The sequence below is a fragment of the Pagrus pagrus genome (genome assembly GCF_965226575.1).
Source record: "Pagrus pagrus genome assembly, chromosome: 15".
NCBI classification, from domain to species: domain Eukaryota; kingdom Metazoa; phylum Chordata; class Actinopteri; order Spariformes; family Sparidae; genus Pagrus; species Pagrus pagrus.
Genome location: NC_140199.1, coordinates 22,803,527 through 22,828,299, shown reverse-complemented (window position 1 = coordinate 22,828,299; position 24,773 = coordinate 22,803,527). Strand labels below are relative to the sequence as shown.

General features: G+C 41.3%; 1 protein-coding gene and 1 long non-coding RNA gene across 3 annotated transcripts; both read left to right on the top strand.

Annotated features, from left to right (window-relative positions):
* Window positions 1-11,227: 11,227 nt before the first annotated feature.
* On the top strand, window positions 11,228-15,875 carry LOC311270951. The gene is made up of 3 exons (XR_014624326.1): window positions 11,228-11,318; window positions 14,704-14,831; window positions 15,628-15,875. It is a non-coding gene; the product is annotated as an uncharacterized lncRNA (long non-coding RNA).
* A 3,729-nt stretch (window positions 15,876-19,604) lies between these two features.
* Window positions 19,605-24,404, top strand: LOC311270946 (uncharacterized protein). 2 transcript variants are annotated; one of them, XM_084376219.1, is made up of 14 exons: window positions 19,605-19,746; window positions 19,906-19,970; window positions 20,426-20,510; window positions 20,781-20,850; window positions 20,939-22,272; window positions 22,411-22,542; window positions 22,646-22,769; window positions 22,869-23,020; window positions 23,207-23,309; window positions 23,457-23,533; window positions 23,645-23,753; window positions 23,867-23,927; window positions 24,028-24,219; window positions 24,313-24,404. In XM_084376219.1, exons 2-13 carry the CDS (start codon window positions 19,937-19,939, stop codon window positions 24,189-24,191), a joined length of 2,445 nt encoding a protein of 814 aa, XP_084232345.1. In that variant the 5' UTR covers window positions 19,605-19,746; window positions 19,906-19,936; the 3' UTR covers window positions 24,192-24,219; window positions 24,313-24,404. The 2 variants fall into 2 exon arrangements, with proteins under 2 accessions (XP_084232345.1, XP_084232346.1); XM_084376220.1 differs by lacking the exon at window positions 19,605-19,746 and having other exon boundaries at window positions 19,760-19,970.
* The last annotated feature ends 369 nt before the right edge of the window (window positions 24,405-24,773 follow it).

Below are 24,773 nucleotides of genomic sequence, written 5' to 3'. Positions count from 1 at the left end.
TGTCAGAGACGAAAAGGTCCATAAAACTACACAAAAACTTTGTAATATTCCTCCATTCTGCTCGTCCGCTGCAATCCAAGTGTCCTGAAGTGGCGACATCCAGAGTTTACTCGAAACGACGTCATTTAGTACATTTTTCTAGCCTTAACAGTCACTATACTATATCTGCCTGGAGGCACGCTCTCACAGCCGATTGCACTACGGAAGCCGCGCCAGGCAAGATCAACAGAACTCGCGATAGATACACACCGGTATTTACATCCTGCTGTGAGTTTCAAAGTTTCAAATCACTAGTGCAGGCAGATCCCTCTTGTGTTTGTGTGTCGCTCGGTCACTCACAGCAGGATGTAAATACCGGTGTGTATCTATCGCGAGTTCTGTTGATCTTGTCTGGCGCGGCTTCCGTAGTGCAAGCGGCTGTGAGGGAGACTCGCGTGCACGCAGGAGCGTAGTTTTATGGACCTTTTTGTCTCGGTCCATTTACACCCGTTATATGGATTTTTGCTGCAGGAGGGTACCCCCGCGGGTCTCCAGCTGCACTTTGAGGAATAAGAAACTACACCGGACTTCTCATCAGCATGAGAGTGAGTCGATAATGACTGAATTTCGTTTAGAGTGAACTATTCCTTGAAAGCTTTGGATGTTGACAAATAAAATGTTTCAAACTGAGTTTTTAGAAGCATTTGTGTTGTAACATCTCCATCATGATGAAGTGTTGCTTGTTTGAACGTCAGCCAACAAACAGACTGTAGCACTGTTTGAACATTAATGTGTTGGCAACCAAACTATTGGAATGGAAAGATTTCTAATAATAATGACAATGGTTACAATAATACGTTTATTTGTATAGCACTTATCAAAAGCAGCGTTACAAAGTGCTTCACAACAAACACAACAATAAAATACACAGTTATACAAGAGAAATAAACTTCAGTTCATCAATGGACGATTAAAATCATAAAAACACCAAAGATAATAAGTTGAGAAGCGCAACATCAAAAATAGTACAGTGTAATTAATAAGAAAAAAACATTTAAATAACTTTACAGGAAAGCCTTCGAGGAGAGGGGACACTTCTGTATGTCCATGAAGCATTTTAGGTACATTTCCACTAAAAAACATTTACACCTCTCCAGTTGTGACATCACAGGGGACGTTTCAGAAGAATTACTTCACATCAAAAAGTGACGAGCTGTGTGCTTTTACAGCACGTTAACAACATCTAAGGACAAATCCATCCCAAGTCTTGAGGTTGGTGTTTCATTCTTGACAGCATTTCACCAAACAAACTCCTCTTAATTGCTCGTTCTGGCACAAAAACACTTGGTAAGGTTGGGAAAAGATCATGTTTCGCTTAAAATACCTGTTTTGGTCACCACAAACAGCTGGAGCCGTCCTGACTTCCCTTCAAAAACATATGGTTTTTAACACCGCAATCATGGCTGAAAATTGGGCTGAGGACTCCTTGAAAATATCCATCGGTGTCACACTAATATATGATGTAGTCTGGCACTGTAGGGACTGGCTTCACAGCCAGGTATACCTGTACCTATACATGTAATGTGAAAATGATCACACATTTTGAGAAAACATGTACAAATGTGAAAGTAGCAGTGGTTTGCAAAAGCATGAACTGTAAACATTTGTCATGGCGACTGAGTTACCTGGAACATATGGCCTTCTTGTTCCTAAGAAGTAAAAGTGGTTGCTGAGAAAAGTTGCACTACTCGATGAATAGTGTAGGACCTCAACTAGCCGTCATACACCTTCCTAACAGCTAGAAAACGATTTAAAAATAGATAGTACATAGTATTATGAGTTATGAGTTGTCATCTCTTTTCATAATATTTTTCAAGTCTAGACTAGCCCAGACAAGGAAAACACTTACTTTCAGTCAAGTAAAGGCCATCTATTCACAAAATATACACTTTCCTCCAGTAGTGCATCCAGATAAGGTGTTAGTATAACACAGAGGAAGTCAGTAAGTCCCCAATGGAGCTCGCTAATGGTTCAAGCAGAGAAAGGAAAAGCTGTGCAGACACAGATAATGGATGACAAATACACCAAATGTGGAACAACAGCATGCAAAAACATTAACACATTGAAGTGGAATAATAATATGAGTTCAAGTCAATAATCATGAGGCCTACCCGGGAATTCCACTGGTTGCATGTACGTTGCGGAACTGCTCCGCTACAGTCTTGCTCCGTTAACTCCCACCGGCTCCGTTTTGAGTGCAGCACGGTGCAGCACTGCCGGACAGCTGGAGGTACGAGACAGAGGAGTTCCTGCCATAATTACAGATCTGGTGGAATTTAGGGGGAGAATTCTACCGGTTACATGAATGTTACATGTATGCAGATATACATTACGTTATACAACAACAAACCTGTCAAAAGGTTAGTGTTCCCAACCTAAGGATTAGAAGAAGTGCTTTGATTTGTCTCTTATTTGAGATTTTAGTGCTGGCGTCAACACAGAGTGTTTTATTATGAAAACTGACTGGATGCTATGTTGTTTTTTCGGCATGTGACTTCCTGTCTGCCCTTTGCTGAATCCGTTTGAATTGATGCACCGTGCTCCAGCATCCGGCACAAATAGAAGCCTTGTGTATGTGCTACGGAAGGGTCCGGGCTGCCGGAGCTGCAGTGGAGCCAGTGGAGGTACACACCTAGACTAGAGTGAAACGTATCAGCTCCGCTGCCATAGCAGAGGGGAGATGGACCGAACACACAAGCACAAAAGCCTGTCTTGGGAACGCTAACCTTTTTGTCTGTTTGTTGTTGTGTTTATAACACATACGTAACTGTGGTCATGCAGTGATACGTATGTGTTATAACTACAATGCACGTATGTGTTATAAACACAACGTATAACTGCATACATGTAGCGTACATGCAGTGGAATTCTTAGCATCATCGTTTGGACATAAAACTCTTTTTCCCATTCAGGTGTTTTAAATAATGTTGCCAATACCACACTGGCTCCAATTCTGACATTTCGTTAAACTTTGCAAGCACATGAAAGGATGTCTCAGAGCATAAATGTTCAAGTGTTATGGTATTTTTGTATGTCAACAAGTCCACAATGGAGCGTGCTAATGGTACAAGCAGAGAAAAGAAAGGCTGTGCAGAAACAGATAATGGATGACAAACACACCAGCTGTGGAACAATAGCATGCAATAACAATAACACATTGAAGTGCCGTCATTTACCTCAAACGAACGATACTGTTAAAACAACTGCTAGATCGATATGCAAAACAATTTGTACCATGATCCAAGTTGTAGGTTGACACTAATCTTGGATGCTGAATTAATGTGATTTTGATTTGCTGCAATAGTGATCTTAAAGTATATGACTGTATAAATGTGTGTTTAGTGTATGTGGTACGTATACAGCATTAACAGATGTATGTAATAAACATTACACATTGTGAGGCGTGTCATACGGTATCTTCTGGTATGTTTTGTGGTGTTGGCCAAGGTTGTATCCTTGGCCCCCATTTGTTCTAAATACATTGCATGCATACTTTATCAGATTATCCACAAAGACAACATTAATTTTCATTGTTATATTAATGACACACAGATCTATGTTCTGTTAAATATCTGATATCTTGTTTCCAAGAAATAAAATGTTGGATCCTCCAAAACTTTATCCAGCTAAATGAAAATAAATCATAACAGTCTATCTGCAAAAATCAAATCTGCAGCCAGAAACCTGAGTGGGGTCTTCGACTGTTCGTTTGACTAACAAGTCACAAGAGTGACGTCTTTCCTCTCACGCTTTCAGTTAATACAAAACACAGCCCCTTGGCTTTTAACAAATTCAAAGTGACAACAGATTAAATCATATAGAAACTGTTTTTATTATTATCATTACTAACTTTTAACAGCAACACACACAGGCATATTGAGTAGTATGCTTGTGTTTTTGTTGTCCGTTACTCGTCTATCCAATGAAACAAACATGTTCCCAGTTGATTCAATATGAAAATCTACACTGACTCTGAGAGGAGTGCATGTATTTCTGCTCCATGATATCTCAAATTTTAAAAAATGCAACTTGAAGCCAGGAACAGCAATATGTGTATGGAAGCCTGTTTCCGCCACAAAAAAAAAATATCCCAGTGGTAAGTCATAATTATGAGATAAAAAGTCGAAATTATGAGATAGAAAGTCATAATCATTTTTGGTCACAACCAAGAAAAGAGACATTACCAGTGTAATAAATCTGGAGGAAGACAATAGTGATGCAACTGCACAAGAAGGTGAAAAGACACATGACAGACCTGATATCTATTGCCACTCTCCAGACACGTCTGCAACAGACGCTGAGGAGATAAGTACTTCAGATGTTGTTTTTGTTGGAAGCAGCACAGTATTTGCAAATGCAAGCAGTGAAAGTGTTTCCCTTCTATACACCACAGTCGACAAAACTGATGCATCTAGTTTGCCAGAACATGAAACGTTATTTCATGTTGGTGCATTAGTGGATAGTGGAATTGTGACTTTTTACACAGAAAGCATCTCTGGGATGGAGTCCTCCAGTCTTGATGATACCTTGCCTCTCTCTCGGGAACTGTCCATGGAATCACTCTTGCCTCCTTCCATGGATATGTTGCAGTAACAAGCCAGTCAAAGAGAGAGAGTGAAGAAAATGATTGTTCTTCATCGTGGACAGATTCGTAGAGAACTTACTCAAGTGTTTTCTGAGCAAAGTATCATGGAGGATGACTTGAACTTTCAAGTTATTCTTCCAGATGGAAAGCTTGAAAAGGCTGTGGATGATGGAGGCGTTTTGAGGGATGTACTGTCAGAATTTTGGAATGACTTTTATGAGCAGTGCACCATGGGATGTGGCTTCAAAGTGCCATACCTACGTCATGATTTCGGTAAACAAGAATGGGAAAGTGTTGGCTGAATTATTACATTTGGCTGGCAGAAAGAGAAGTGCCTTCCCGTAAAAATTGCACCCGTACTTCTTGAGCAAGCTGTTTTGGGCTGTGTTGAGAGTGATCTTGTGGACAACTTTCTCAAGTATGTCTCAGAGTCTGAGCGAGTGATATTTGAATCTTGTTGTTCAGATTTTGAAAGTGTTGACCAAGAGGAATTGTTGGAAATCGTGGATATCCACAAGTGCTGGAGGCTTCCAGCCGCAGATAACACTAAGCAAATCTTGCGGGAGCTTGCTTACCAAAAACTGATTCAAGAGCCCGCTTTTGTCATTGAACAGTGGAGCAACATGCTTGCACCTGTTAGATCAGAGCTGAAAGGGATTGCAGCAGTCTATGAAGAACTACAACCAACATCACGAAAGATCATGAGATCAATTACTTACCCTAGTACCCATAATGCCCAGGAGAAACAAATTGTCAAGTATGTAAGTCCATACCTCAGAGAGTCAGACATCCAGCACCTCTCCTTTTTCCTCAGATTTTGCCCTGGGTCGGACTTGTTCAAAGGAAAGAGCATCACTGTCAGTTTCACACAAGTTCAGGGATTTCAGAGAAGACCAGTTGCTCATATATGTGGCTGTTACCTGGAGTCAGTTATGACAACTACCCAGATTTTCGACATGAAATGAACAAAGTATTAGAAAGCAACATGCGGGTAATGGACATTGTCTAAGGTACAAAGATTTCAGCTAGTAGAAACTGGACTGCCATCCAGGGGCGGATCTAGAAAAATATTTATGGGGTGGGCTGTTTCATGTGAAACAGTTCATATTAGGAATAAGTGACCATACAATGTGATCTCACTTAATAGAAGATAGAAGTATGGTAACACTACTGTAGGTGGGCCATTATCACAGGCATGAAGGTAAGACACAGGTGATAAGTGGCAGATGTGTAAGAGGGGAAGCAAACACTTTTTGACTGTGTCAGAGTGCCAGCGTTGCAGGCAGCATTTGTACAAGAAGAAACTATCCAAAGAAAAACGTACCCATGAAGATATATGGACTGAGCTGTACTAAGGTGAGCATAAATACACTGTGGAAATAAATGGGTCACGGCACTCAAACAAGTTACTGGACATCGCTTTTATTGTTTACTCAGAACACACATTCTCCCCATTTGTCCCTCAGTAGCTTGAAGAATTTTTTTGACAGATGAGGTCTTTACTGATAAAGTGATGAGAAATACAGTACAGTATAGTATTCACAGCAGTTAAGGTGACATGAAAGGGACATTTCATGCATGTAAATCTGAGCTGCTGTATCAACAATTCTACAAAAATTTTCATAGAGTTACAAAAGGGTATGTTACATCAAAATCTCCACAAACCTGAAAAGAAGTCACATAAAAATTAATCTTGCTCCCAGTCTGAAAAAGTACAAAAACATTTTGTGAGTAGGTTCATACAGGCCGTTTCTGGACAGTTTTATACTGTATATACAAAATAAGAGAGATTAAAAAATAACAACAATAACAACAATAACAACAACACTGCTTCATGTTCAGCAGGATTTACACCAGTGTCACATTTTAAACTTCTTTTTCTCTCACTTTAGGTTTTATTAAAGGTGATATCAGATTTTCTCAGTTGCCAAAACAAAGATACAGAAATTTAAAGTGCAGATTCTGTTGAGGTCATCATTTTAACAGTTTTGTAAAGGCTCACCAATGAGCATAACATGAAATTGTCATGCCTATAACAGCTGAATGCGGCGATTTCCATGTTGCTCAGCAAAACGCTTCACAAATGTATCTAGATCTAATGCTTTTGTGCGTTTTGATTCAATGCTGAGTACAGCCAAACTCGATAGTCTCTTTTCTGTCATAGTAGACCGCAAATAAGTCTTTATGAGCCGGAGAGATGAAAAACTTTTTAACAGGATGCACTGCTCACAGGTAAAACAACGGCTATTTTACACAACCTGAACAACTCATAAAAAACATCCTGGTGTGGGTCCAAAAACTGAGTGAACTCCATTAGAGTGGTAGGACTCTCCTTTTCCCCCCCTTTTCTGTCTAGTACTCTCCTCGTCTGATGTAACTTGTGTTTGAGATCCTCAATATTTGAATCATAAGCTTCAGCCAATAACAGAACAGCCTCCTCTCTCAAAAAAGTTGGACTTGGATGGATTTAGTGCCTGCACACCCTGCATAATGTTGCAATTTGTGTTAGAAAATCTTCCTATTTCTCCAATCATGTTATCCAGAACTGGATAGTACACAGAGACACAAAAAGTGTGTTTGCTATCTGGAACTACATGCTGTTCCAAGGTGGAGTGGATGACAGTATCCTGAAGCACCTTTGTTGTCTGTCTTGGCCCCTTTGGTTTTCGCTGAGTTGTATCAATGTTACTTCACTGACATAAATTAAATGTTTCACTCCACATTTCCTCAAAAGAGGCTTGACTACGGTACTGGACCAGTGTCTCTTTAAGTGCTTCAATAAATTCAACAGCCTTAGCATAGTCCACTGTTTTAGACTGGAGCATGTCCGATAAAAACTTGGAGTCACTCAGGACCTTTCTGAACAGAACAAGAGATCCAGCAAAATTCAGGTCAATTTGAGCCAATATCCCTCTTGCTTCAACAGCTCTTTGTTGATGGTTCTCAGATGCAATCTCTTCAAGCACCTGTACTATTGCAGGCAACCTGACCATAACATTGCGACATGCTATGTGCCTACAGGCCCAACGTGTATCACTTAGCTGTTGGAGTTCCCTTGGTGCACCATCAAACATCTCCCGCTGCACTTCCAGCCATTTGTTATGTACATAAGACCCAGACATGAATACATACAGTCGTTCCAATAATGAGAAGAAGTTTCCTGCATCTGCCACACTTTTTACAGCGTCTACTATAACTAAGTTCAAGCAGTGTGCACTGCAGTGAACCTAGAAGGCATGTTTGGCTACTTCTTTTATTTTTGCTTGAACACCTGCATGTGCCCTGCGCATCACTGCCGCGCCATCGTAGCCCTGGCCTACAAGGTTTTTCTTGTACTCCAGCCCATGCTTCCAAAGGAAGCATATAATCTTGTCACTTAAGGCGGCAGCATCCAGGTGTTCTGCCACTTCAAACTCCAGAAAGCTCTCATGAACCACACCGTTGTAAAAATATCTCAGAACAAATGACATTTGCTCTTTTTTCTGAACATCTTTAGTTTCATCAACAATAACTGAAAACTGCTTGCTCGTTTTAACCTCCTGGATGATTTCCTCTTTGACCATTGCAGCCAAGCATTCAAGTATTTCATTCTGTATTGTTTTACTGGTGTATTTTGCATTTTTAGCTTGTTGTTCAAGTCTTTTTTTAATGATGGGGTTATGGTTACCCAGCAAGTCTAACATAGATGGAAAAACACCCTTTTTTTCTGAGTCGAGAGACTCCCTGTGACCCCGCTGTGTTATGTTTTCTCTGGCTGTTAGAACTAAAATTTCAGCTTATGTTTTAATGTAGTATTGATTTTCAGCCACCTGCTTCTTTTTTTGCTCATCCATTAGTCCAAACATTGAGGTATTTTTATCCAAAATTTTCTTGTTCTCTATCCATGCAAACATTGCATTTACATGGCCTTCAGATCTGGCATGAGAACAGAAACCACTGTCTTTCATTGTAGGCTTTTTCCAGTTACAATAACCCTCGAATGAGGTGAAAACAGTCCTTGGAGCATCAGGGAGGGAAAAATGCCTTCAAGCAAAACAGTAAACTGCATCTTTCGATTGCGAGTATTCTAACCAGGGATGAGATTTGTACCAGTCACTGTGGAAGCTTCTCCTGGGTTGTCCCTGGAGGGTCTTAGGGAAACTCTCTCACTTTGGCTGCACTGGCACCTCACACCTGGACTTGGATACGTCTAGAAGATGAAGGGGAGGAAAGATTCAAACTGCATTACATCTGAACTAATTATACAATATAACAACTAGTACAAACACAATCAATTTGGAACCGTCATTTATTAGTTATAACCATCAGACTGTGTTAACACACACTAACATTTTAGCCTGGGAGAGTATTTTTAGGTTCATTTGTTTAATTTTGGAATTTAACCTGAGCAATAGATCTAAAATACATTGTACACAAAATATTAAAACTCTGTCCCCATCTCATCACACTTTCACACTTACAAGTTCCCCCAATTATTCATATTTAAGCAAACATGAATATTTATATTTATTTGAAGAAGTCCAAGCAATTTCTCTTAAATGCACCTTATAGCAAAATGTCAGTTTTTGTCATTTGTTGTTCTTATTCAAATGTAACTTAGTATACTATGCAGCAACAATTTCCATACCATGTGGACCAGCTCGACTGGAGATCGTTGGTGATGGCTCAGGCACTCTCCTTTCCCTTTCGCTGTCCATCCCTTACACGTTATCTTGTCTCTCGCTTTCTCCCTCTTCATCTTGGTGATGCTCTCCCTCGTCCATATCCTCACCGCTGTGGTGTTCTCCCACCTCCTCCTGTCCCTGGTTGCCTTGGCCTTGTATTCTATCTCTGTCACATTTCTGTTGCCCTTCTCTCTCTCCTTCCACCTTGTCTTCGTCTTCTCTCTCTCCTTCCACCTTGTCTTTGTCCTTTCTCTCTCCTTCCACCTTGTCCTTCTCTTCTCTCTCTCCTTCCACCTCATCTCCTCTGTCTACCTTGCTCAGCTGTTCATTTTCTATTTTTCTCGCCTTTCTCTTTGGTGAGAAAAAACTACATATGCTACCTTTCCTCTTCATTTCTGTAAGATTCAAAGTAACTTTACAATGCTTTTCTATCCTACTTTACACAGAACTAACGTCAGACCTAGCTAACATTACACATATAGTTAGCGAAATAACGTTCTTCAACCTGATTTTTATCATCTCAAAATCAGCATCTCAACTAAACTAGCACTGTGCTTTCATTATTATTTCATTTATTGATAGATAGCAGTGGCGAACCGTGCCTATCAGAACTGGGCCTTCTGTTTAAGCCGTACTTCTTCATAAAATGTATATTAAATAGTGGTAATGGTAAACAGTGGTAATTTAGTGTACTTATGAAATGAGTAATTACTTAGCAATACATTTTCTACATATTACATGTATGTGCTAGTACATTTGTTTTCATTTCATTCCCAGTTATGTATTAATGCACAAATACTTGATTGTCAGAAAAATATAAGTTTATTTAGCCTATGGAAAAAACACATTGTTACAGTACATTGTAGTCAATCTGAGCATGGATTTTTTGTTCAATATTGTTTTGTAGAACATATCTTCTCCTTAATCATGACAAATGTGTATTTCATCAGTATTACAATGCAACAGATTTTTAGTCTAGTTCATTTACAGTTCATTTATTTGCTCCACTGTTAAATACTCCTGCACTCTGTTTATCACAGAAACATGCTGTAATTTACATTACAGTCAATACTGTAATTTTCGCATCCATTTTTTGTAAAACATACATTCTGTCACTGTTAAGTTTACTAACCTTGTGTTAATAACAGATATATGCCGTAATATATAACAGCTAACATTGTAAATTTTTGCATTTTTATTTATGTTTTGGATAAAAAAAATATTTACAGTTTATAAGGAAAGATCTAAGGCACTCAAGAGGGTACTAAATGAACCCTTGATAGGAATATTCACAGTTTGTGGCCATAAATGTAGGCCACTCTCTTTTCCTAATATTATCAAGTCGTCACAGTTCCTCAGTCATCACACATTTCCATCTTCACATTTCATCAATCATCTTGCAAGAGTGGGCAGATTCGAAGGTCTGAATCGAGGCAAGTACTCTACTTTTTTCTTATTTGCCTATATGCTGTTTTACTCTTGTTGTTTCGAGATTCCCCATGACACTTCAAAGACCAACAGGTGCCTGTCTTGGTGGGAACTTGGGAAAATATGGAGGGAACACAGGCAGTTTGTGACAGTTTCAAGGTCTCCCTTGAACTCTGTCACACCTGTCCCATAAAAACAAAGACATGGAATGTACAGCGTCACAGGTTTACGATTCCTTGATCCACACTAGTGGGTCTAAAATCCAGTTCAACAAAGGTCAAATTAACATGGAACAGTCTCAACAGACAATAATTTGTAGGAAGTTGCAAAATGAAACAGGTTGTAATTAATATATGCATTTCACATTTGAGTACAGACCCTTTTTATATACAGTCTATAGTACAGACCCTCGGAAGAAAGGCGCCTAATTCAAATAGCAACGTTTGCATCTTTGCCGTCCAATCAGCGCACTGCGCTCAGCTGCGCGTCATTGAGCTCCAGGATTCACGCGCTTCTTTCTGGTCACGTTGCTGTTGAATGACATTGACCCGCTAACGTCTCAGTCTGAAGGGAAGCAAGGGCAAGCCTACTTCTGATTCACAGTAAGTACATAAAGTGTTTTTATTTTCTGATCGAATGGTCATACATTTTATTTCCATTCGTCACACCTGCTAATTTTATGATTTCGTTGGCGAGTCATGACGTGTTTCAGCAACTTCAGTCATGGTAGCTAGCCAGATAACCAACGTTAACGTTAGCTAACGTCAGTCTTACAGCTACTGTAACTGGAAGTTAACCTATTATTACTGCTCTCGGTAGCGGCAGCGTTACGCCTGTGTGCATGTGCTTCAGTAGCACAGTGTAATATTACATGATGAAGAGTGGTGTGGTCCCTTTAAGGGGTGGAGCAGTGCGTGTGTGCGCGTAGAGCCTGTGTGTGTAGTGGAGCGGGCAGCAGGTGAGGTTGGAGCAGACATTAGCAGAGCAGAGAAAGAGGTTAGCCGTGCATGTGCAGTTCAGTATGTGGCCAAATAAACGCACAAGCTTCTCCAGACCACGTAATGTCTCTCCTATTGTTTTACCACCTGCTGTCTGGCAGCGAAGTGAAGTGAAGGGTGTTAGCCCTGAAGCTAACCGGCTTCAGCCCAGGAGGAAAACGTACTCCCCTGCGCTGTCGCACTACGGTCTGGGAGCCGAACAGGAAAGGTTAACACGTGATTACCTGTTCACATTCAGTGTTCAGTTGTTTTGCTTAGTACACTTGTACAGTATACTGAGTTAGCCTACTGTACATGTTAACCGGTCGTCTAGCTGCTTAGTTTATGACATTAATTTAAACTACTTCCAAGAAATAACGGACCTTATCCACCAACCAGAAGCTTACGTATGAACGCTGTTCATGTCTGCAGATACAGTATAGTCATGTCAGTACAGTATCTGAATGCAAAAACGACAAGATAATGTGACCTCTATTGATCCTACACCAGTAACTTGTAAGAGCAGCTCAAGAGTCAAAAGTAGAGGAAACGATTGATTGATTAATTGATTAATGAATAAAATAAAAATAAATAAATGTATACATGATATACACCTCTCACTGATAGATATGGCCATTAGGGTGTATCAAATTTGAATGGGAAATTTTAATTTCAAAATATCAATTTGGCTGGCATTGCATTTTATTCCAATTAACATAAAAATGACTTTTGCAAAGTTTTGAGGAAATCCATTGAGATTTAGGGGTGCCACCTTACACACAAACGTTTGTGAAATTTCGAAAAATGTGCAATTTTTAGTCTAATTGCCAAAAGGTTGACCCAGAAATGTTGAGTACAGTGAACTTTTATACAGTAACATGTTCTATAGGGTTATCAAAGTAAAATTAGTTTGTTTGCCCTTTGGGCAACTTGGGCATTTCTCAGAATTCAACTTTCAAGATTCTCCATTCATGTGTCCTATAGACAAAATGAATGGAGGTCAATGGGACATGTTCACGTGGCCTTTCCCTGAGTTTTGTGCAGCAGTGATAGATGTCGGACACACATGTAAAGTTTAATTGAATTTATTGTTAAACACAAGGGCAATACTAACACACTTAAAAGAACAAATCATCTCTAGTGGCTAACTCACTGGCAACTCACAGGGCCTAATGATAAGAGCTGACATTAACTAAACACCGGTCAGCTGTTTTGCATAGGATGCAGAGAGATGTGTACAATCACCGCCTGACTCTGCGACCAGGCCACATGTGAAGGCACCCTGTTGCATTGGTGACATCTTCAACCTTGTAGCCGGTGACATGACACTTTGTCGGCTAAGGATGCCATGTGGAATGAAGACGTTTGTTCCAGTCTTCATTCCAGAGACTGGAACAAAGTCTCTGGAATGAAGACTTGGTTCCAGTCCTTGATGCTCCTCTCGCCGTTTCACCTTGAGCTGCAGCTTTTTGTCCAATACACCAAATGTGGCCACTCTGTCGGTCTTCATGCTGGCCAAGAAAGCTAGGTCTTCTGGGTTATCTATCAGCTTTTCAACATTTGGAGGCCACAGCGGAAATGTGGCATCAAGTCTGCACTCCATTTTCTCCAGTTGTTTTGCTGTAGTCTCACTGGAGCGCTTGGCCTTGGAGATTTTCCGCAGCTTGTTGTTGGCATTAACCAAGTCTACCATCTTGTGGCACGCACGCTTGTCGCTTACCATAGGAATGTTGGCCTTCTTGTAAAATGGCCGCACCTGCTCCAGGACGACCTTGGCTGCCTCGAACTGCGTCAACGCTCCATCTGCACCAGGTTGCTTGCAAAGCATGCAGCGTAAGAGCTGACGACCAGTTGGCAGCTTGGCGCCAGTGATGATGCCATCCTCACTGGTGATGCTGGGGCCCAGACCAAAGACCAGGCTGTGACTGCTAGTCTGGCAGGGACCAGTTGGTGAGGGCAGCATCTTAGGAGAAATGGATCCTGGGGTGGGTTGTGCTTACAGTGCCTGAGAATGAAAAGGATACAAGGACCAGGATAGTGTTTAAAATCATATCTTAGCATACTTAATATCACTCAATTATGATAAACCATGCTTGAATAAGCCTCAAATTTTAGCTGTACATAGTCTAACATAGTCTAACATAATCATTACAATGATAACTTACCATTACATCACTACCAGAGTAGCTAGCTGTGCTCGCAAATATACCTATATCTAAAATGTTAATTTAACAACTACAATGCTACTCTCAATAAACATGGGATATCAATACTCTGAATATGATATTGTCTAATGTCTACTCTAGAATACTGTTGATGTCAAGCTTAATAGCTAAGCTAACATAGCTAGCTAACTGTGGTTAGCAAACTGTTGCTAGCTAATGTTAGCTAGATGTAATGAGCACCAAATACCTATAAATATGACTACATTTCATTCAAAGTATGTAAATATACAAAGACACAACTACATATATAGTAGTAATATGTAATAAGAGTATACATACCCAACACAAAAATATAAAGATCACCTCAGTTTTCTTGAGCTGCAGTCTTCATTACCTCAGAGCTCTACGGCGACCATTGAGCACTGTTTACCACTTTATCCAACAAAAACAGATGTGCGGTGGCACCCCTAAATCATCATGTATTGGAAAAATATTTTGCATGTGTTGTTTCTACATATATTGGAACACTTTTAGCACCCAGCCATATCAAAATTCAAGAATTGTGTTTTTTGATGCACCCTAATGGCCATGGTTGGATAATTGCACAGGACAAGTGAGCACATGTTTGTAATATAAAGATAAAATGCTGTGTAGCATTAATCAAAAAAATATAGACTGTAAATCATCTGGAAGATTGGAATTTCACAGGACTTGTGTACTTGTTTAGCACAGTAACATTTGCTGCACCCATGCTGCATCAACACCTTGTTATACCTTTAATTGACTGACATGTTATAAAATGACAATTTTTAAATTATTTACCCCTTTTTATATCCTTGTCTTAGACCTGCCAGGATAAGTGGCTACCATGAAGACAATCCTGCATAACATAACATCAACAGGATCGTCATTAAGTAGTCCCAGCCAAAGTGACTCCCAGAATACTGGCAGTGATACCGGCAGTGATGAAATGGTATGACTCAAGAACACTATAACTTTACACCACTGCTATTGTTCTAGAACTATATCAATAGCATTAGCATCCAGTTCTACACGGCAATAGTCCAGTCTGTTCTCTGCACCTCCATCATCGTCTGGTTTGGATCAGCCACCAAACAGGACAGGAACAGACTGAAACGGACAATCAGGACTGCAGAAAAAATCATTGGTGCTAAACTGCCCACCATCCAGGACCTATACTCATCCAGAGTCAGTAAACGGGCAGGAAACATCTCTGCAGACCCATCACACCCTGGACACAATCTGTTTGAACTCCTCCCCTCCGGCAGGCGCTACAGAACACTGTACGCCAAAACAACCAGACACAAGAACAGTTTCTTCCCCCAGGCCGTTTGTTATGTTATGTTCATGTTTATGTTCATGTTTACATCTATGTACCCAAAGTGAATTCTTTGTATTTCATATACTTGGCCAATAAAGCTGATTCTGATTCTGATTCTGATAGCATTATATTTTCATCCTCTTCAAGCCACAATCTACTGTTTTCGGGTTGTACATACGTCTGTCCGTCCCATTTTCAAATCTCTTCTTCTCCTATAACTTTGCAAATACCCACACAGATTAAATAGGTAAAATTTGTGTGGCCATGGGGTGTGATGGGCTATGACTTTTGGTGGTGATCCCATGGTTTGCACTACCTGTATTGTATGGCTGTGGATAAACTTGCCCATAAAACTTGGCTAAACTGTTGCACGGAGGCATACTACAAGGCTGTCTAGTTTTACATCTGCGTCTTTTTGTTTTTACAGATGTTCCTGGGCAACTCCACAGTGCGGGTCCCAAAACGGCTATACCAAAGAATCAGCACCAGAAGGATGTCACTTTTCATGCAGGACCTGGCCTTGTTGGTGTTTGGGAGAGAGACCCTGGCCAAGTCTACCCTTACTGGAAAGGGGAAAAAGGGGGGGACCAAGGACCAACTTGACCCAGTGAATGCAATTATAGGTACAGATCTGCATTAATGTCAATATATACAACCAACAACTTGTCATGTCAATGTGAGGAGGCTCTATATCAGGGTTCTACAGTAACTTTTTCACTAGTATCACTGGTGCTACCAACTTTTTCAGTTGGTCGCACACTCAGTTCTGGAATGAAACTGACTTTCGCATTCGTTACCTGATGCTCCCTGATGACTGATGACTACGTTAGTATTGTAAACTGAACAAAACGCGTGGTAGGGAAGTCTGAAAACACTGAAGCATCTCTCCTGGTAATTTTCTGAGAACTTTTGATTTACGCTTGGACGTGCTTTTTCTTTTAGCAGGCGCGCTGGGTGGGTCCGCATTAAAAACTCTACTACTACTGAGTCTGCTGGGGAGGGGAACTGGGAGGGGAAGGGGTACAAAAATGACGCTGTGATTGGATGAACTAGACACGTTGGCATCGGCATACAGCCGTCAAAACAATACTTGCCATAAATGGACGGTTGTTGCTGCAATTATGGGTGATTCTTGTTCTTAAATATTGCAGCTTTTAATATCCGATTGGCCACGGACAAGAATCCCATAATTGCAAAACACAAGCTAATGATGTCACCAAAAAACCTGAACTATAGGCAGGTCAGATGAGATCCAAATAGCTTGTCACATTCATACACTGTCTGCATAAATAATGTTCATTTTCTAATACGAGGCTATTACAAATTCGAGGTTTATGAAAACGCTCACGAGAAAAGTTTCATGAGCGTTTTCATAAACATTCAAACCAGCAGTGTTACTCGCGTCATTGCACTTCCGTATTTGAGTTTATAGTGAAGTGTAATAATTATTCCATAAACACCTTTCAGGTGTAAAAATATCAGCCAACACACATCTTAAATCAATATGTCCCCATTGAGCACGGTGCCATCATCACATTCCCTGTCCTGGAGCGCAGCGGAGAGGGCTGGACTCTCTAATCGATGGTAGAAATCCAAGATTAAATCAAAAAGCATTAAAGAATGAATAGTCGCTGCAGTGTACACACTGTGCTGTCAGGTGCACACCGCGAACTGGAGACAGCACGCACATCGCACTGGAGACAACGCAATCTCCACAGCACACTCTGCCTTCTCCAGTCATCTCATCTGGATCATCGTCACCACCTGCGAATATGGATTGTATGATTTATGAAAGCCTGTAAATAAAGTCAGTGAAAGCTCTCACAGAAACGTTACAGTACCCTCATTGTGAGTCCTGATCATGATGCAGTCCGAGTCCACCGTAACTACACTTCAATGAATAAATAGTGACTTTCTCTTGCTCACCTTTAGGGGCTCCGTACAATTACAACTCGTGTTTTTTGAAACTTGAAAGCATTTGCTATTCATCTAACCCCCAGAGCACACACACATAACAACCAGCTTCACTGTTAATGATCGAGATCTAGTTAATTGTTTAACTGAGCCTGAGTTCAATATACAGGTTAACTGTTTCAAACACATCATTTGTTAATGTCAGATTACACTCTGACATCAGGTCAACACAGGTATGGAACACGTCTTCATCACATGGGATTTCCTTAAACGCGCACTCTTCAAGGCAGACTTGAACCTTCTCCAGGTCCACATGGTGCAAGAAATCTCTGCCTCCGCACAGGTGAGGGACAGCATGCAATATGGAGGGACGTCCATGGGGTGATGCTGAGTTGTGGACTTGACGGACTCTGAGGTTGTTCCAAGTCAATACAACCTCATTCAGTTCTTACTAGGAGGCACATAATATACAGTAGAGTGTACATAAATATTAGGCTTGGTGACAACTGTCTAAGTCAAGTAGTCCTGACCGTGAGATTTGTCTTCTGATCATAATATGATGGGTTGGCACACTAATATTAATACCTGCAAAACGTAATTTGCAGCAGTGCAATGAATGTTTTATTCTCACAGCTACCAATATGAAGTGGAAGAACCTTAAATGTAAAAGGGGTTTTACACTATTATGCCATGCCATTCATTACACTGGTACATTCTTAAATGATGCCTACTTATTTGATGCAGAGCTACTTGGAATACCACAACCCACATTATTTTTGCAAACCAAAAACCATAACTTAATTATTTATCTTTCTCTGCACAAAAACAGGCAATTACTTTTTTACACATGGTCATTTGCGGCTCTTAAAAATATTATTGAGCCATTCTTTATCTTATAATGTGTGAACTACTGTACCTGTATTGTTTGAAGAAAACAACTGGATCAAGGACTTGTCCAAGAAGTTGTCTGAGAAGTAGACATCTTCTCTCAGTTTGTCATATAGGTCTATCCAAAACTGGACACACTCACTTTGCAAGATCAGCCATTATTGTTCAATTTGCTGGTTTCCAGTGCTTGGACCAAAGATTACACTGTCTGTTTCAGCTTGGTTTGCAGGAAAATGCAAAAACCGCTGCATTTCAGCCATATAGCTATTTTCTGTTCCTAAATCCAGTCTGAGTCTGACAGGGCGCCCATCAGCATTGATCTCAGCATCCATAAAGTAGCCAGCGATGATCTTTGGGTCACTGTTTGTTTTATGAGCTTCAAGCCATATCATCTTTCTGGAAAAACCATCAATGCATCCGCTGATTGCAATTCCAAATGGCTTAAGCTTGTCGTAGCCATCGATATTGATCTGAGGGTTAGATCAACACCTTCACCATCCAATAGCTGTAGCAATATACAAACTGTTTCTCTGTCAGTCACGATTCCATGTAACCAACATTTTTGGTGCATCCACTGGTAACCATGACACTGACCAGATGTTTCTAGTTGCTGTTCAATGAAGGTTGCCACCTCAGCCACATCGGTTTTATTCTTTCTCCGCCAGAGCTGCTTCTTGCTTAAAATCCTTTCAAGGGTGCGTTTGCTTAGTACAATCCCATGTGATTCAGCAAGCAAATGAAGTATTTCATCTGTGTTAAAGCCACGTTTAAAGTAGTCCTCAATGTACTCATAATCCATTTCCGTGTCAAGTTGATTAAGAGAATTCACGTCTAAGAGCTGCTACTTAATCTGTTGTGAGAAAGTATCTCATAATTTCGCTAATTTCGGACTGATTAAAATACTTCGCAATTCATTGTAACATTAACAAAAGTCCCCTAGGCTCTAAAAGTTTGCTACCTTATTCAGGTTTAGCTCTAGTAGTGATGGCGGTAATGATGAAGGCACCTCTGAAGACAGCGCGCTCCTGCAGTGCATGCGCACTTCCTATCTCATAATTATGACTTTTTATCTCATAATTTCGACTTTTTTATCTCATAATTATGACTTAACACTGGGATAATTTTTTTTTTTAGTGGCGGAAATGAGCTTCCATAAATATGTTTGACCCTGATAAATTATATCTAGGTAGTTGAGGAAAAAGTGAGTTTCATCTGGCCCATCAGAAAAATCACATGGCACAAACAGTATAAATATCAGTTCTGGGTGTTCTCAACCATCAAATAAGGAGTAGATATAATAATAATAATAATAATAATAATAATAATAATAATTAAAAATGTATTTCTACATTTACTGAGTCCATTTAGATTGTTTGTTATAAGTGGCCAATAGAGCAGGTAATGATAGGGCTTTCTGAAGATGAATAAATATAAGCTTTTTTTTTATTTTTAATTTTTATTATTATTATTTTTTTCACATATTTGTAGTTTAAACCATGTCACCACATAAAGTTGTTATCATTTGACATGTGAGAGCCACAATTGGAACTTAGACCTCAGATTTCAACCAAGTCAAAGCCACGGAACTTCTGTTGCCTAGAGACTATTCGCTGAAATTACAAGAGCAGGTTTGGATAAGCAGACCATAGCAGCGTTGGATAAGTCAAGTCAAGTCAAGTTTAATTTTGATAGTGATTAACGACGAGCAGCCAAGATGTTTCATCTATTCTGCTGTTCTGGAAAGGTTTGTCTTCTTCAAATTTTTAGTTATTGTGACATTGACCTTATAACTAATTTAACTTGACAGTTTGCGGTATTTAGTAAATACTCTGTTTTATGTTTAGTTGTTATCTACTGTTCACATTATGTTTCATTAATTTGTGTCCTGTTAATTTTTCTACAGAGTTCTGTTCAAGTTACACATGTGGTAGCAGATGAGAGTAGAAAGAGACCCAGCTCTCAGAGCAGGTAAGGAAATCCAACTGTGCTATCATATTTGCTGCCCTGACTATTTCTTTGTCCCCATGGTCAGGTTGATTAACTTCCTTTTTGAGTTTGGTAGATGATTTTACTCAGAGTTCTCAAAGAAAACCACGTGTGTAGACACTGACTGTAGTTGGTCTCAGATATATACTGTAGATTCTGCTAACACAGCTTTGAAAAGACCTGAATCATGACTAAATTTGCTAAAATTTTCAAAAAAAGCCTTTAAACTAGTCAGTACTATCCTAAATTCAACGCAGATTGGAGTGATCAATTCCTTAAAATGATCGCTCAAGAAGAGGATTAATGACTTATTCTACACAATTAATGTCATTTCTCTACTGTTAATGTGACCTTGACCTTATTTCAACTTAAGTTTTTTTTTTTAGTAGTTTAGTAGATCATTTCAAATCAACAACTGTATTTCTCTTTATCAACAGTGTCTCCATCTCACTCACGTCTGCTGCCAACATCAAAAGTAAAGAAAAAATCTCCATCTGGAATCGACTTTTTGGTCGGCCCATGGTATGTGTGAACGGCTGTGTTACATTAATTTGAGTAGTTTGTAGGAATTAATATTGAATTTTTAAGTTGTGAATGCAATGAAATATATTTGACACATTTTAATTCTAATTGTTTTTTTTTTGTTTCCTCCACAACCAACAAAAGGAGAAAACAAGGTAAGGATTACATTCCTTTATTCCCAGCTAGCACATTCAGTTTGAGTGATTAATACCACAATTTATTTGCTTCACAAAAATAACTTAACTTGTCTTTGATCATTTCTTTTACCAGGGTCATCAGCTTGGTGGACAAAACCAGTGAGCCCAAGGAAAAGAGTAAGAAGCCTCGCTGGTGGCATAAGGTATGTATGATTGACATAAAGTGCAGCACTCTAGGTGGAAGAGTGGGTCTTTGCATGATTTAACCAGAGTATTTCTTTACTACAACAGAAGAGTAACAGGGTCGCACCAGCTCTTGAAGAACCGGACCCAAAGAAGCAGTGCCCCCCCACCCCTCACCAAGACACGGTGGCAGAGGTTAAAGGTGGAAAGGTACCTCTGTTCAAGAAAGTTCTTCCACCTGTGACTGAAAGGGATGAAGGACCTAAAATCTCAGTCCGAAAGCCCGTCGGACATCAGCGGTGCCCCCCCACCCCTTACCAAGACACGGTGGCAGAGGTTAAAGGTGGAAAGGTACCTCTGTTCAAGAAAGTTCTTCCACCTGTGACTGAAAGGGATGAAGGACCTAAAATCTCAGTCCGAAAGCCCGTCGGACATCAGCGGTGCCCCCCCACCCCTTACCAAGACACGGTGGCAGAGGTTAAAGGTGGAAAGGTACCTCTGTTCAAGAAAGTTCTTCCACCTTTGACTGAAAGGGATGAAGGACCTAAAATCTCAGTCCGAAAGCCCGTCGGACATCAGCGGTGCCCCCCCACCCCTTACCAAGACACGGTGGCAGAGGTTAAAGGTGGAAAGGTACCTCTGTTCAAGAAAGTTCTTCCACCTTTGACTGAAAGGGATGAAGGACCTAAAATCTCAGTCCGAAAGCCCGTCGGACATCAGCGGTGCCCCCCCACCCCTTACCAAGACACGGTGGCAGAGGTTAAAGGTGGAAAGGTACCTCTGTTCAAGAAAGTTCTTCCACCTTTGACTGAAAGGGATGAAGGACCTAAAATCTCAGTCCGAAAGCCCGTCGGACATCAGCGGTGCCCCCCCACCCCTTACCAAGACACGGTGGCAGAGGTTAAAGGTGGAAAGGTACCTCTGTTCAAGAAAGTTCTTCCACCTTTGACTGAAAGGGATGAAGGACCTAAAATCTCAGTCCGAAAGCCCGTCGGACATCAGCGGTGCCCCCCCACCCCTTACCAAGACACGGTGGCAGAGGTTAAAGGTGGAAAGGTACCTCTGTTCAAGAAAGTTCTTCCACCTTTGACTGAAAGGGATGAAGGACCTAAAATCTCAGTCCCAAAGCCCGTCGGACATCAGCGGTGCCCCCCCACCACTCACCAAGACACAGTGATGGAGGTTACAGTTGGAAAGGTACCTCTGTTCAAGAAAGTTCTTCCACCTGTGACTGAAAGGGATGAAGGACCTAAAATCTCAGTCCCAAAGCCCGTCAGACATCAGCGGTGCCCCCCCACCACTCACCAAGACACAGTGATGGAGGTTACAGTTGGAAAGGTACCTCTGTTCAAGAAAGTTCTTCCACCTGTGACTGAAAAGGATGAAAAACCTAAAATCTCCGTCCCAAAGCCCCTCAGACATCAGCAGTTCAAGTGCCTTGGGTAAATACATCTGCATATAAACACAAATACACACACACATATACACAAGAAAGAGTAAAAGTAAAACAGAGAGAGAAAAAAAGACATTTAATCATTATGTTTATGAGATATGTTTGACGTGTTTTGTTTGTGTATCAGGTTACCGAACCACACACAGATCTGCTACATGAACTCTTGCCTGCAGAGCCTCCTGACACTAGAGGACTTTGTTAAAAGCATCAGCTGTCAGGAGCCTGTTTGGAGTTTAACCCCCGACACTGCAATCATGAGGTACAACACCCTAAAGAAACAACCACTCATTTTATCCTTAAATTGTACCTTCAACACCAACAAAGAAAGAGAATGCGTCTGACCCTTTTATGTCCCTTTCCAGTTCATTTATGGACATCAGCAAGTCTCACCTCTCATGTGATGCGCGTCACAAAACACGCCTCCTCACTGGATTCAAGAATACAGTCGCCGCATTGAATCCAGAGTTTGCTGATCTCTACCAGAAGGTGCGTAATGTAGTTTCATGTTTTTTTTGTTTCACCACTTCCTGATAGGTTTCTCCTCTGTGTTTAAACTTCTCTGTATGTTTGTGTGTCTATCTGCAGGATGCTCACGAGTTCCTCACCTCTGTGCTGTACCAAATGAGGTCTTTGGAAACACAGCTGAGGATGAAGGCAGCAAGCATGGACAGAACCTACAGCTGTCCGGTGGAAGATCACATGCTGTTTAAGATGCAGATCATCAGGACATGCAAAAGGTACAACTACACAGACACACACATTCACAGATTCTTAATTTGAGTAAAAGTACGAATACCACACTGTAAAAATACTCTGATCTTTAACTATTGGATTATGTCACAACATTTAATTGAATTGAAATCCTCCACAGCATGCCTTCCTCTGCAGCTGTATCTTTACTCTATTGTCTTTTGATGATGTAGATGTGGTGCAGGATCCACCAGAGAAGAGGAGTTTACCAACCTCTCCCTGGATCTCATGCCTGGAAAAGGGACCATTGAACAAATGCTTGAGAATTACCTCAAGGTAAGAAACACTTTTCCTGCCCACTGATAAAATGTGATAATATCATGTATTAAACACATATCAATCCCAGAACCACTGCTTATGTTAGCATGTGTAATGTTAATCTAGTATAGAAGTTAAGCATGTTTGCTCTGTGCTGTTGTGCAGGAGACAGAGTTGGAGTTTAAGTGTGAGTGCGGCGGTACCGTGTCACGCAACAGCATGTCATTTGTAAACCTGCCAAGGTGAGTGAGATCACATCCATCACAAAGCCTAACTTCTGTCCAAATAGTAAAACCCTATTTTTCTGTTTTTCTCCGTCACCTGGTGCCCTTACATCTTCTTTCTATCTACAGAGTGCTGGTCTTGCACCTGAAACGTTTCAGGTTCACTCCAACGTTCAAGCTCAAAAAGGTCAATGACCCCGTGGACCTCATGAGGGACCTGGTGGTGTCCTCCAGGGAGGTAAGGAAAAACTGAATGACCTAATTGCAAACCAACTCATCAGACTGGTGCTGATGTGCTTGAACATGTGAAAAATGTGTGTACTAACTGTGATTACCTGTGCTCCTTCTCAGGGCGGTGCCTGCTACAGTTTGGTCAGCACCATCAGTCATCTCGGACACTCAGCAAAAAGTGGTAAGATAATCTATTATTTGACTTAAACTGTCAGTAAACATACATACTGTCCACTGAGTCCTGTGAAAGCCCAAATTAACAATGATTCTTCTCCTGTTAGGACACTACATCTCTGATGGTGTGGATATAGATGTGGGACAGGAGGACCTGAACGACCGCTGGTTCACCTACAATGACGCAGTGGTCACTGAAACAACCGGTCACTCTGTGTGTGCCAAGCGCCGAAGCTCCTCCTACATCCTGTTTTACAAAAGACAGCCGTGAGCCGTGCACATGATCACTCGCGGAAATGGTAGTACCGCAGACTGATTACCCAACTGAGAAGACGGATTCAGAAATCCACAGACACTGAACTTATTGTGTGTTCCTATTCTATTCTATTCAGGATTAAAAGTCAGTCTGGGGAGGGAGAGACCAGGAGGCCAGGAGACAGTCTGGGGCTGGAGGACGGAGAAACACTGGCTGGGGAACCACTGGCAAGATCAGGACTCGGCCAGACCTCCGACCGAGGGGCAGGACTCGGCCAGACCTCCGACCGAGGGGCAGTACTTGGCCGGATCTCCGACCGAGTGGCAGGACTCAGCCGGACCTCCGGCCGAGGGGCAGTACTTGGCTGGACCTCCGGCCGAGGGGCAGTTCTCGGTCGGTGGTCCAGCCGAGGGGCAGGACTCGGCCGGATCTCCGACCGAGGGGCAGGACTCGGCCGGAAACTCCGACCGAGAGGCAGGACTCGGCCGGACCTCCGACCGAGGGGCAGGACTCGGCCGGACCTCCGACCGAGGGGCAGTACTTGGCCGGACCTCCGGCCGAGGGGCAGTTCTCGGTCGGTGGTCCAGCCGAGGGGCA

Bases quoted from the DNA above. Each gene is read 5' to 3' on its own strand.
- LOC311270946 (XM_084376219.1), top strand. From the start codon at position 19,937: ATGAGAGTAGAAAGAGACCCAGCTCTCAGAGCAG. The intron at 19,971-20,425 runs GTAAGGAAATCC...CTTTATCAACAG, and splicing joins AGACCCAGCTCTCAGAGCAG to TGTCTCCATCTCACTCACGT. The intron at 23,310-23,456 runs GTAAGAAACACT...GCTGTTGTGCAG, and splicing joins TGCTTGAGAATTACCTCAAG to GAGACAGAGTTGGAGTTTAA.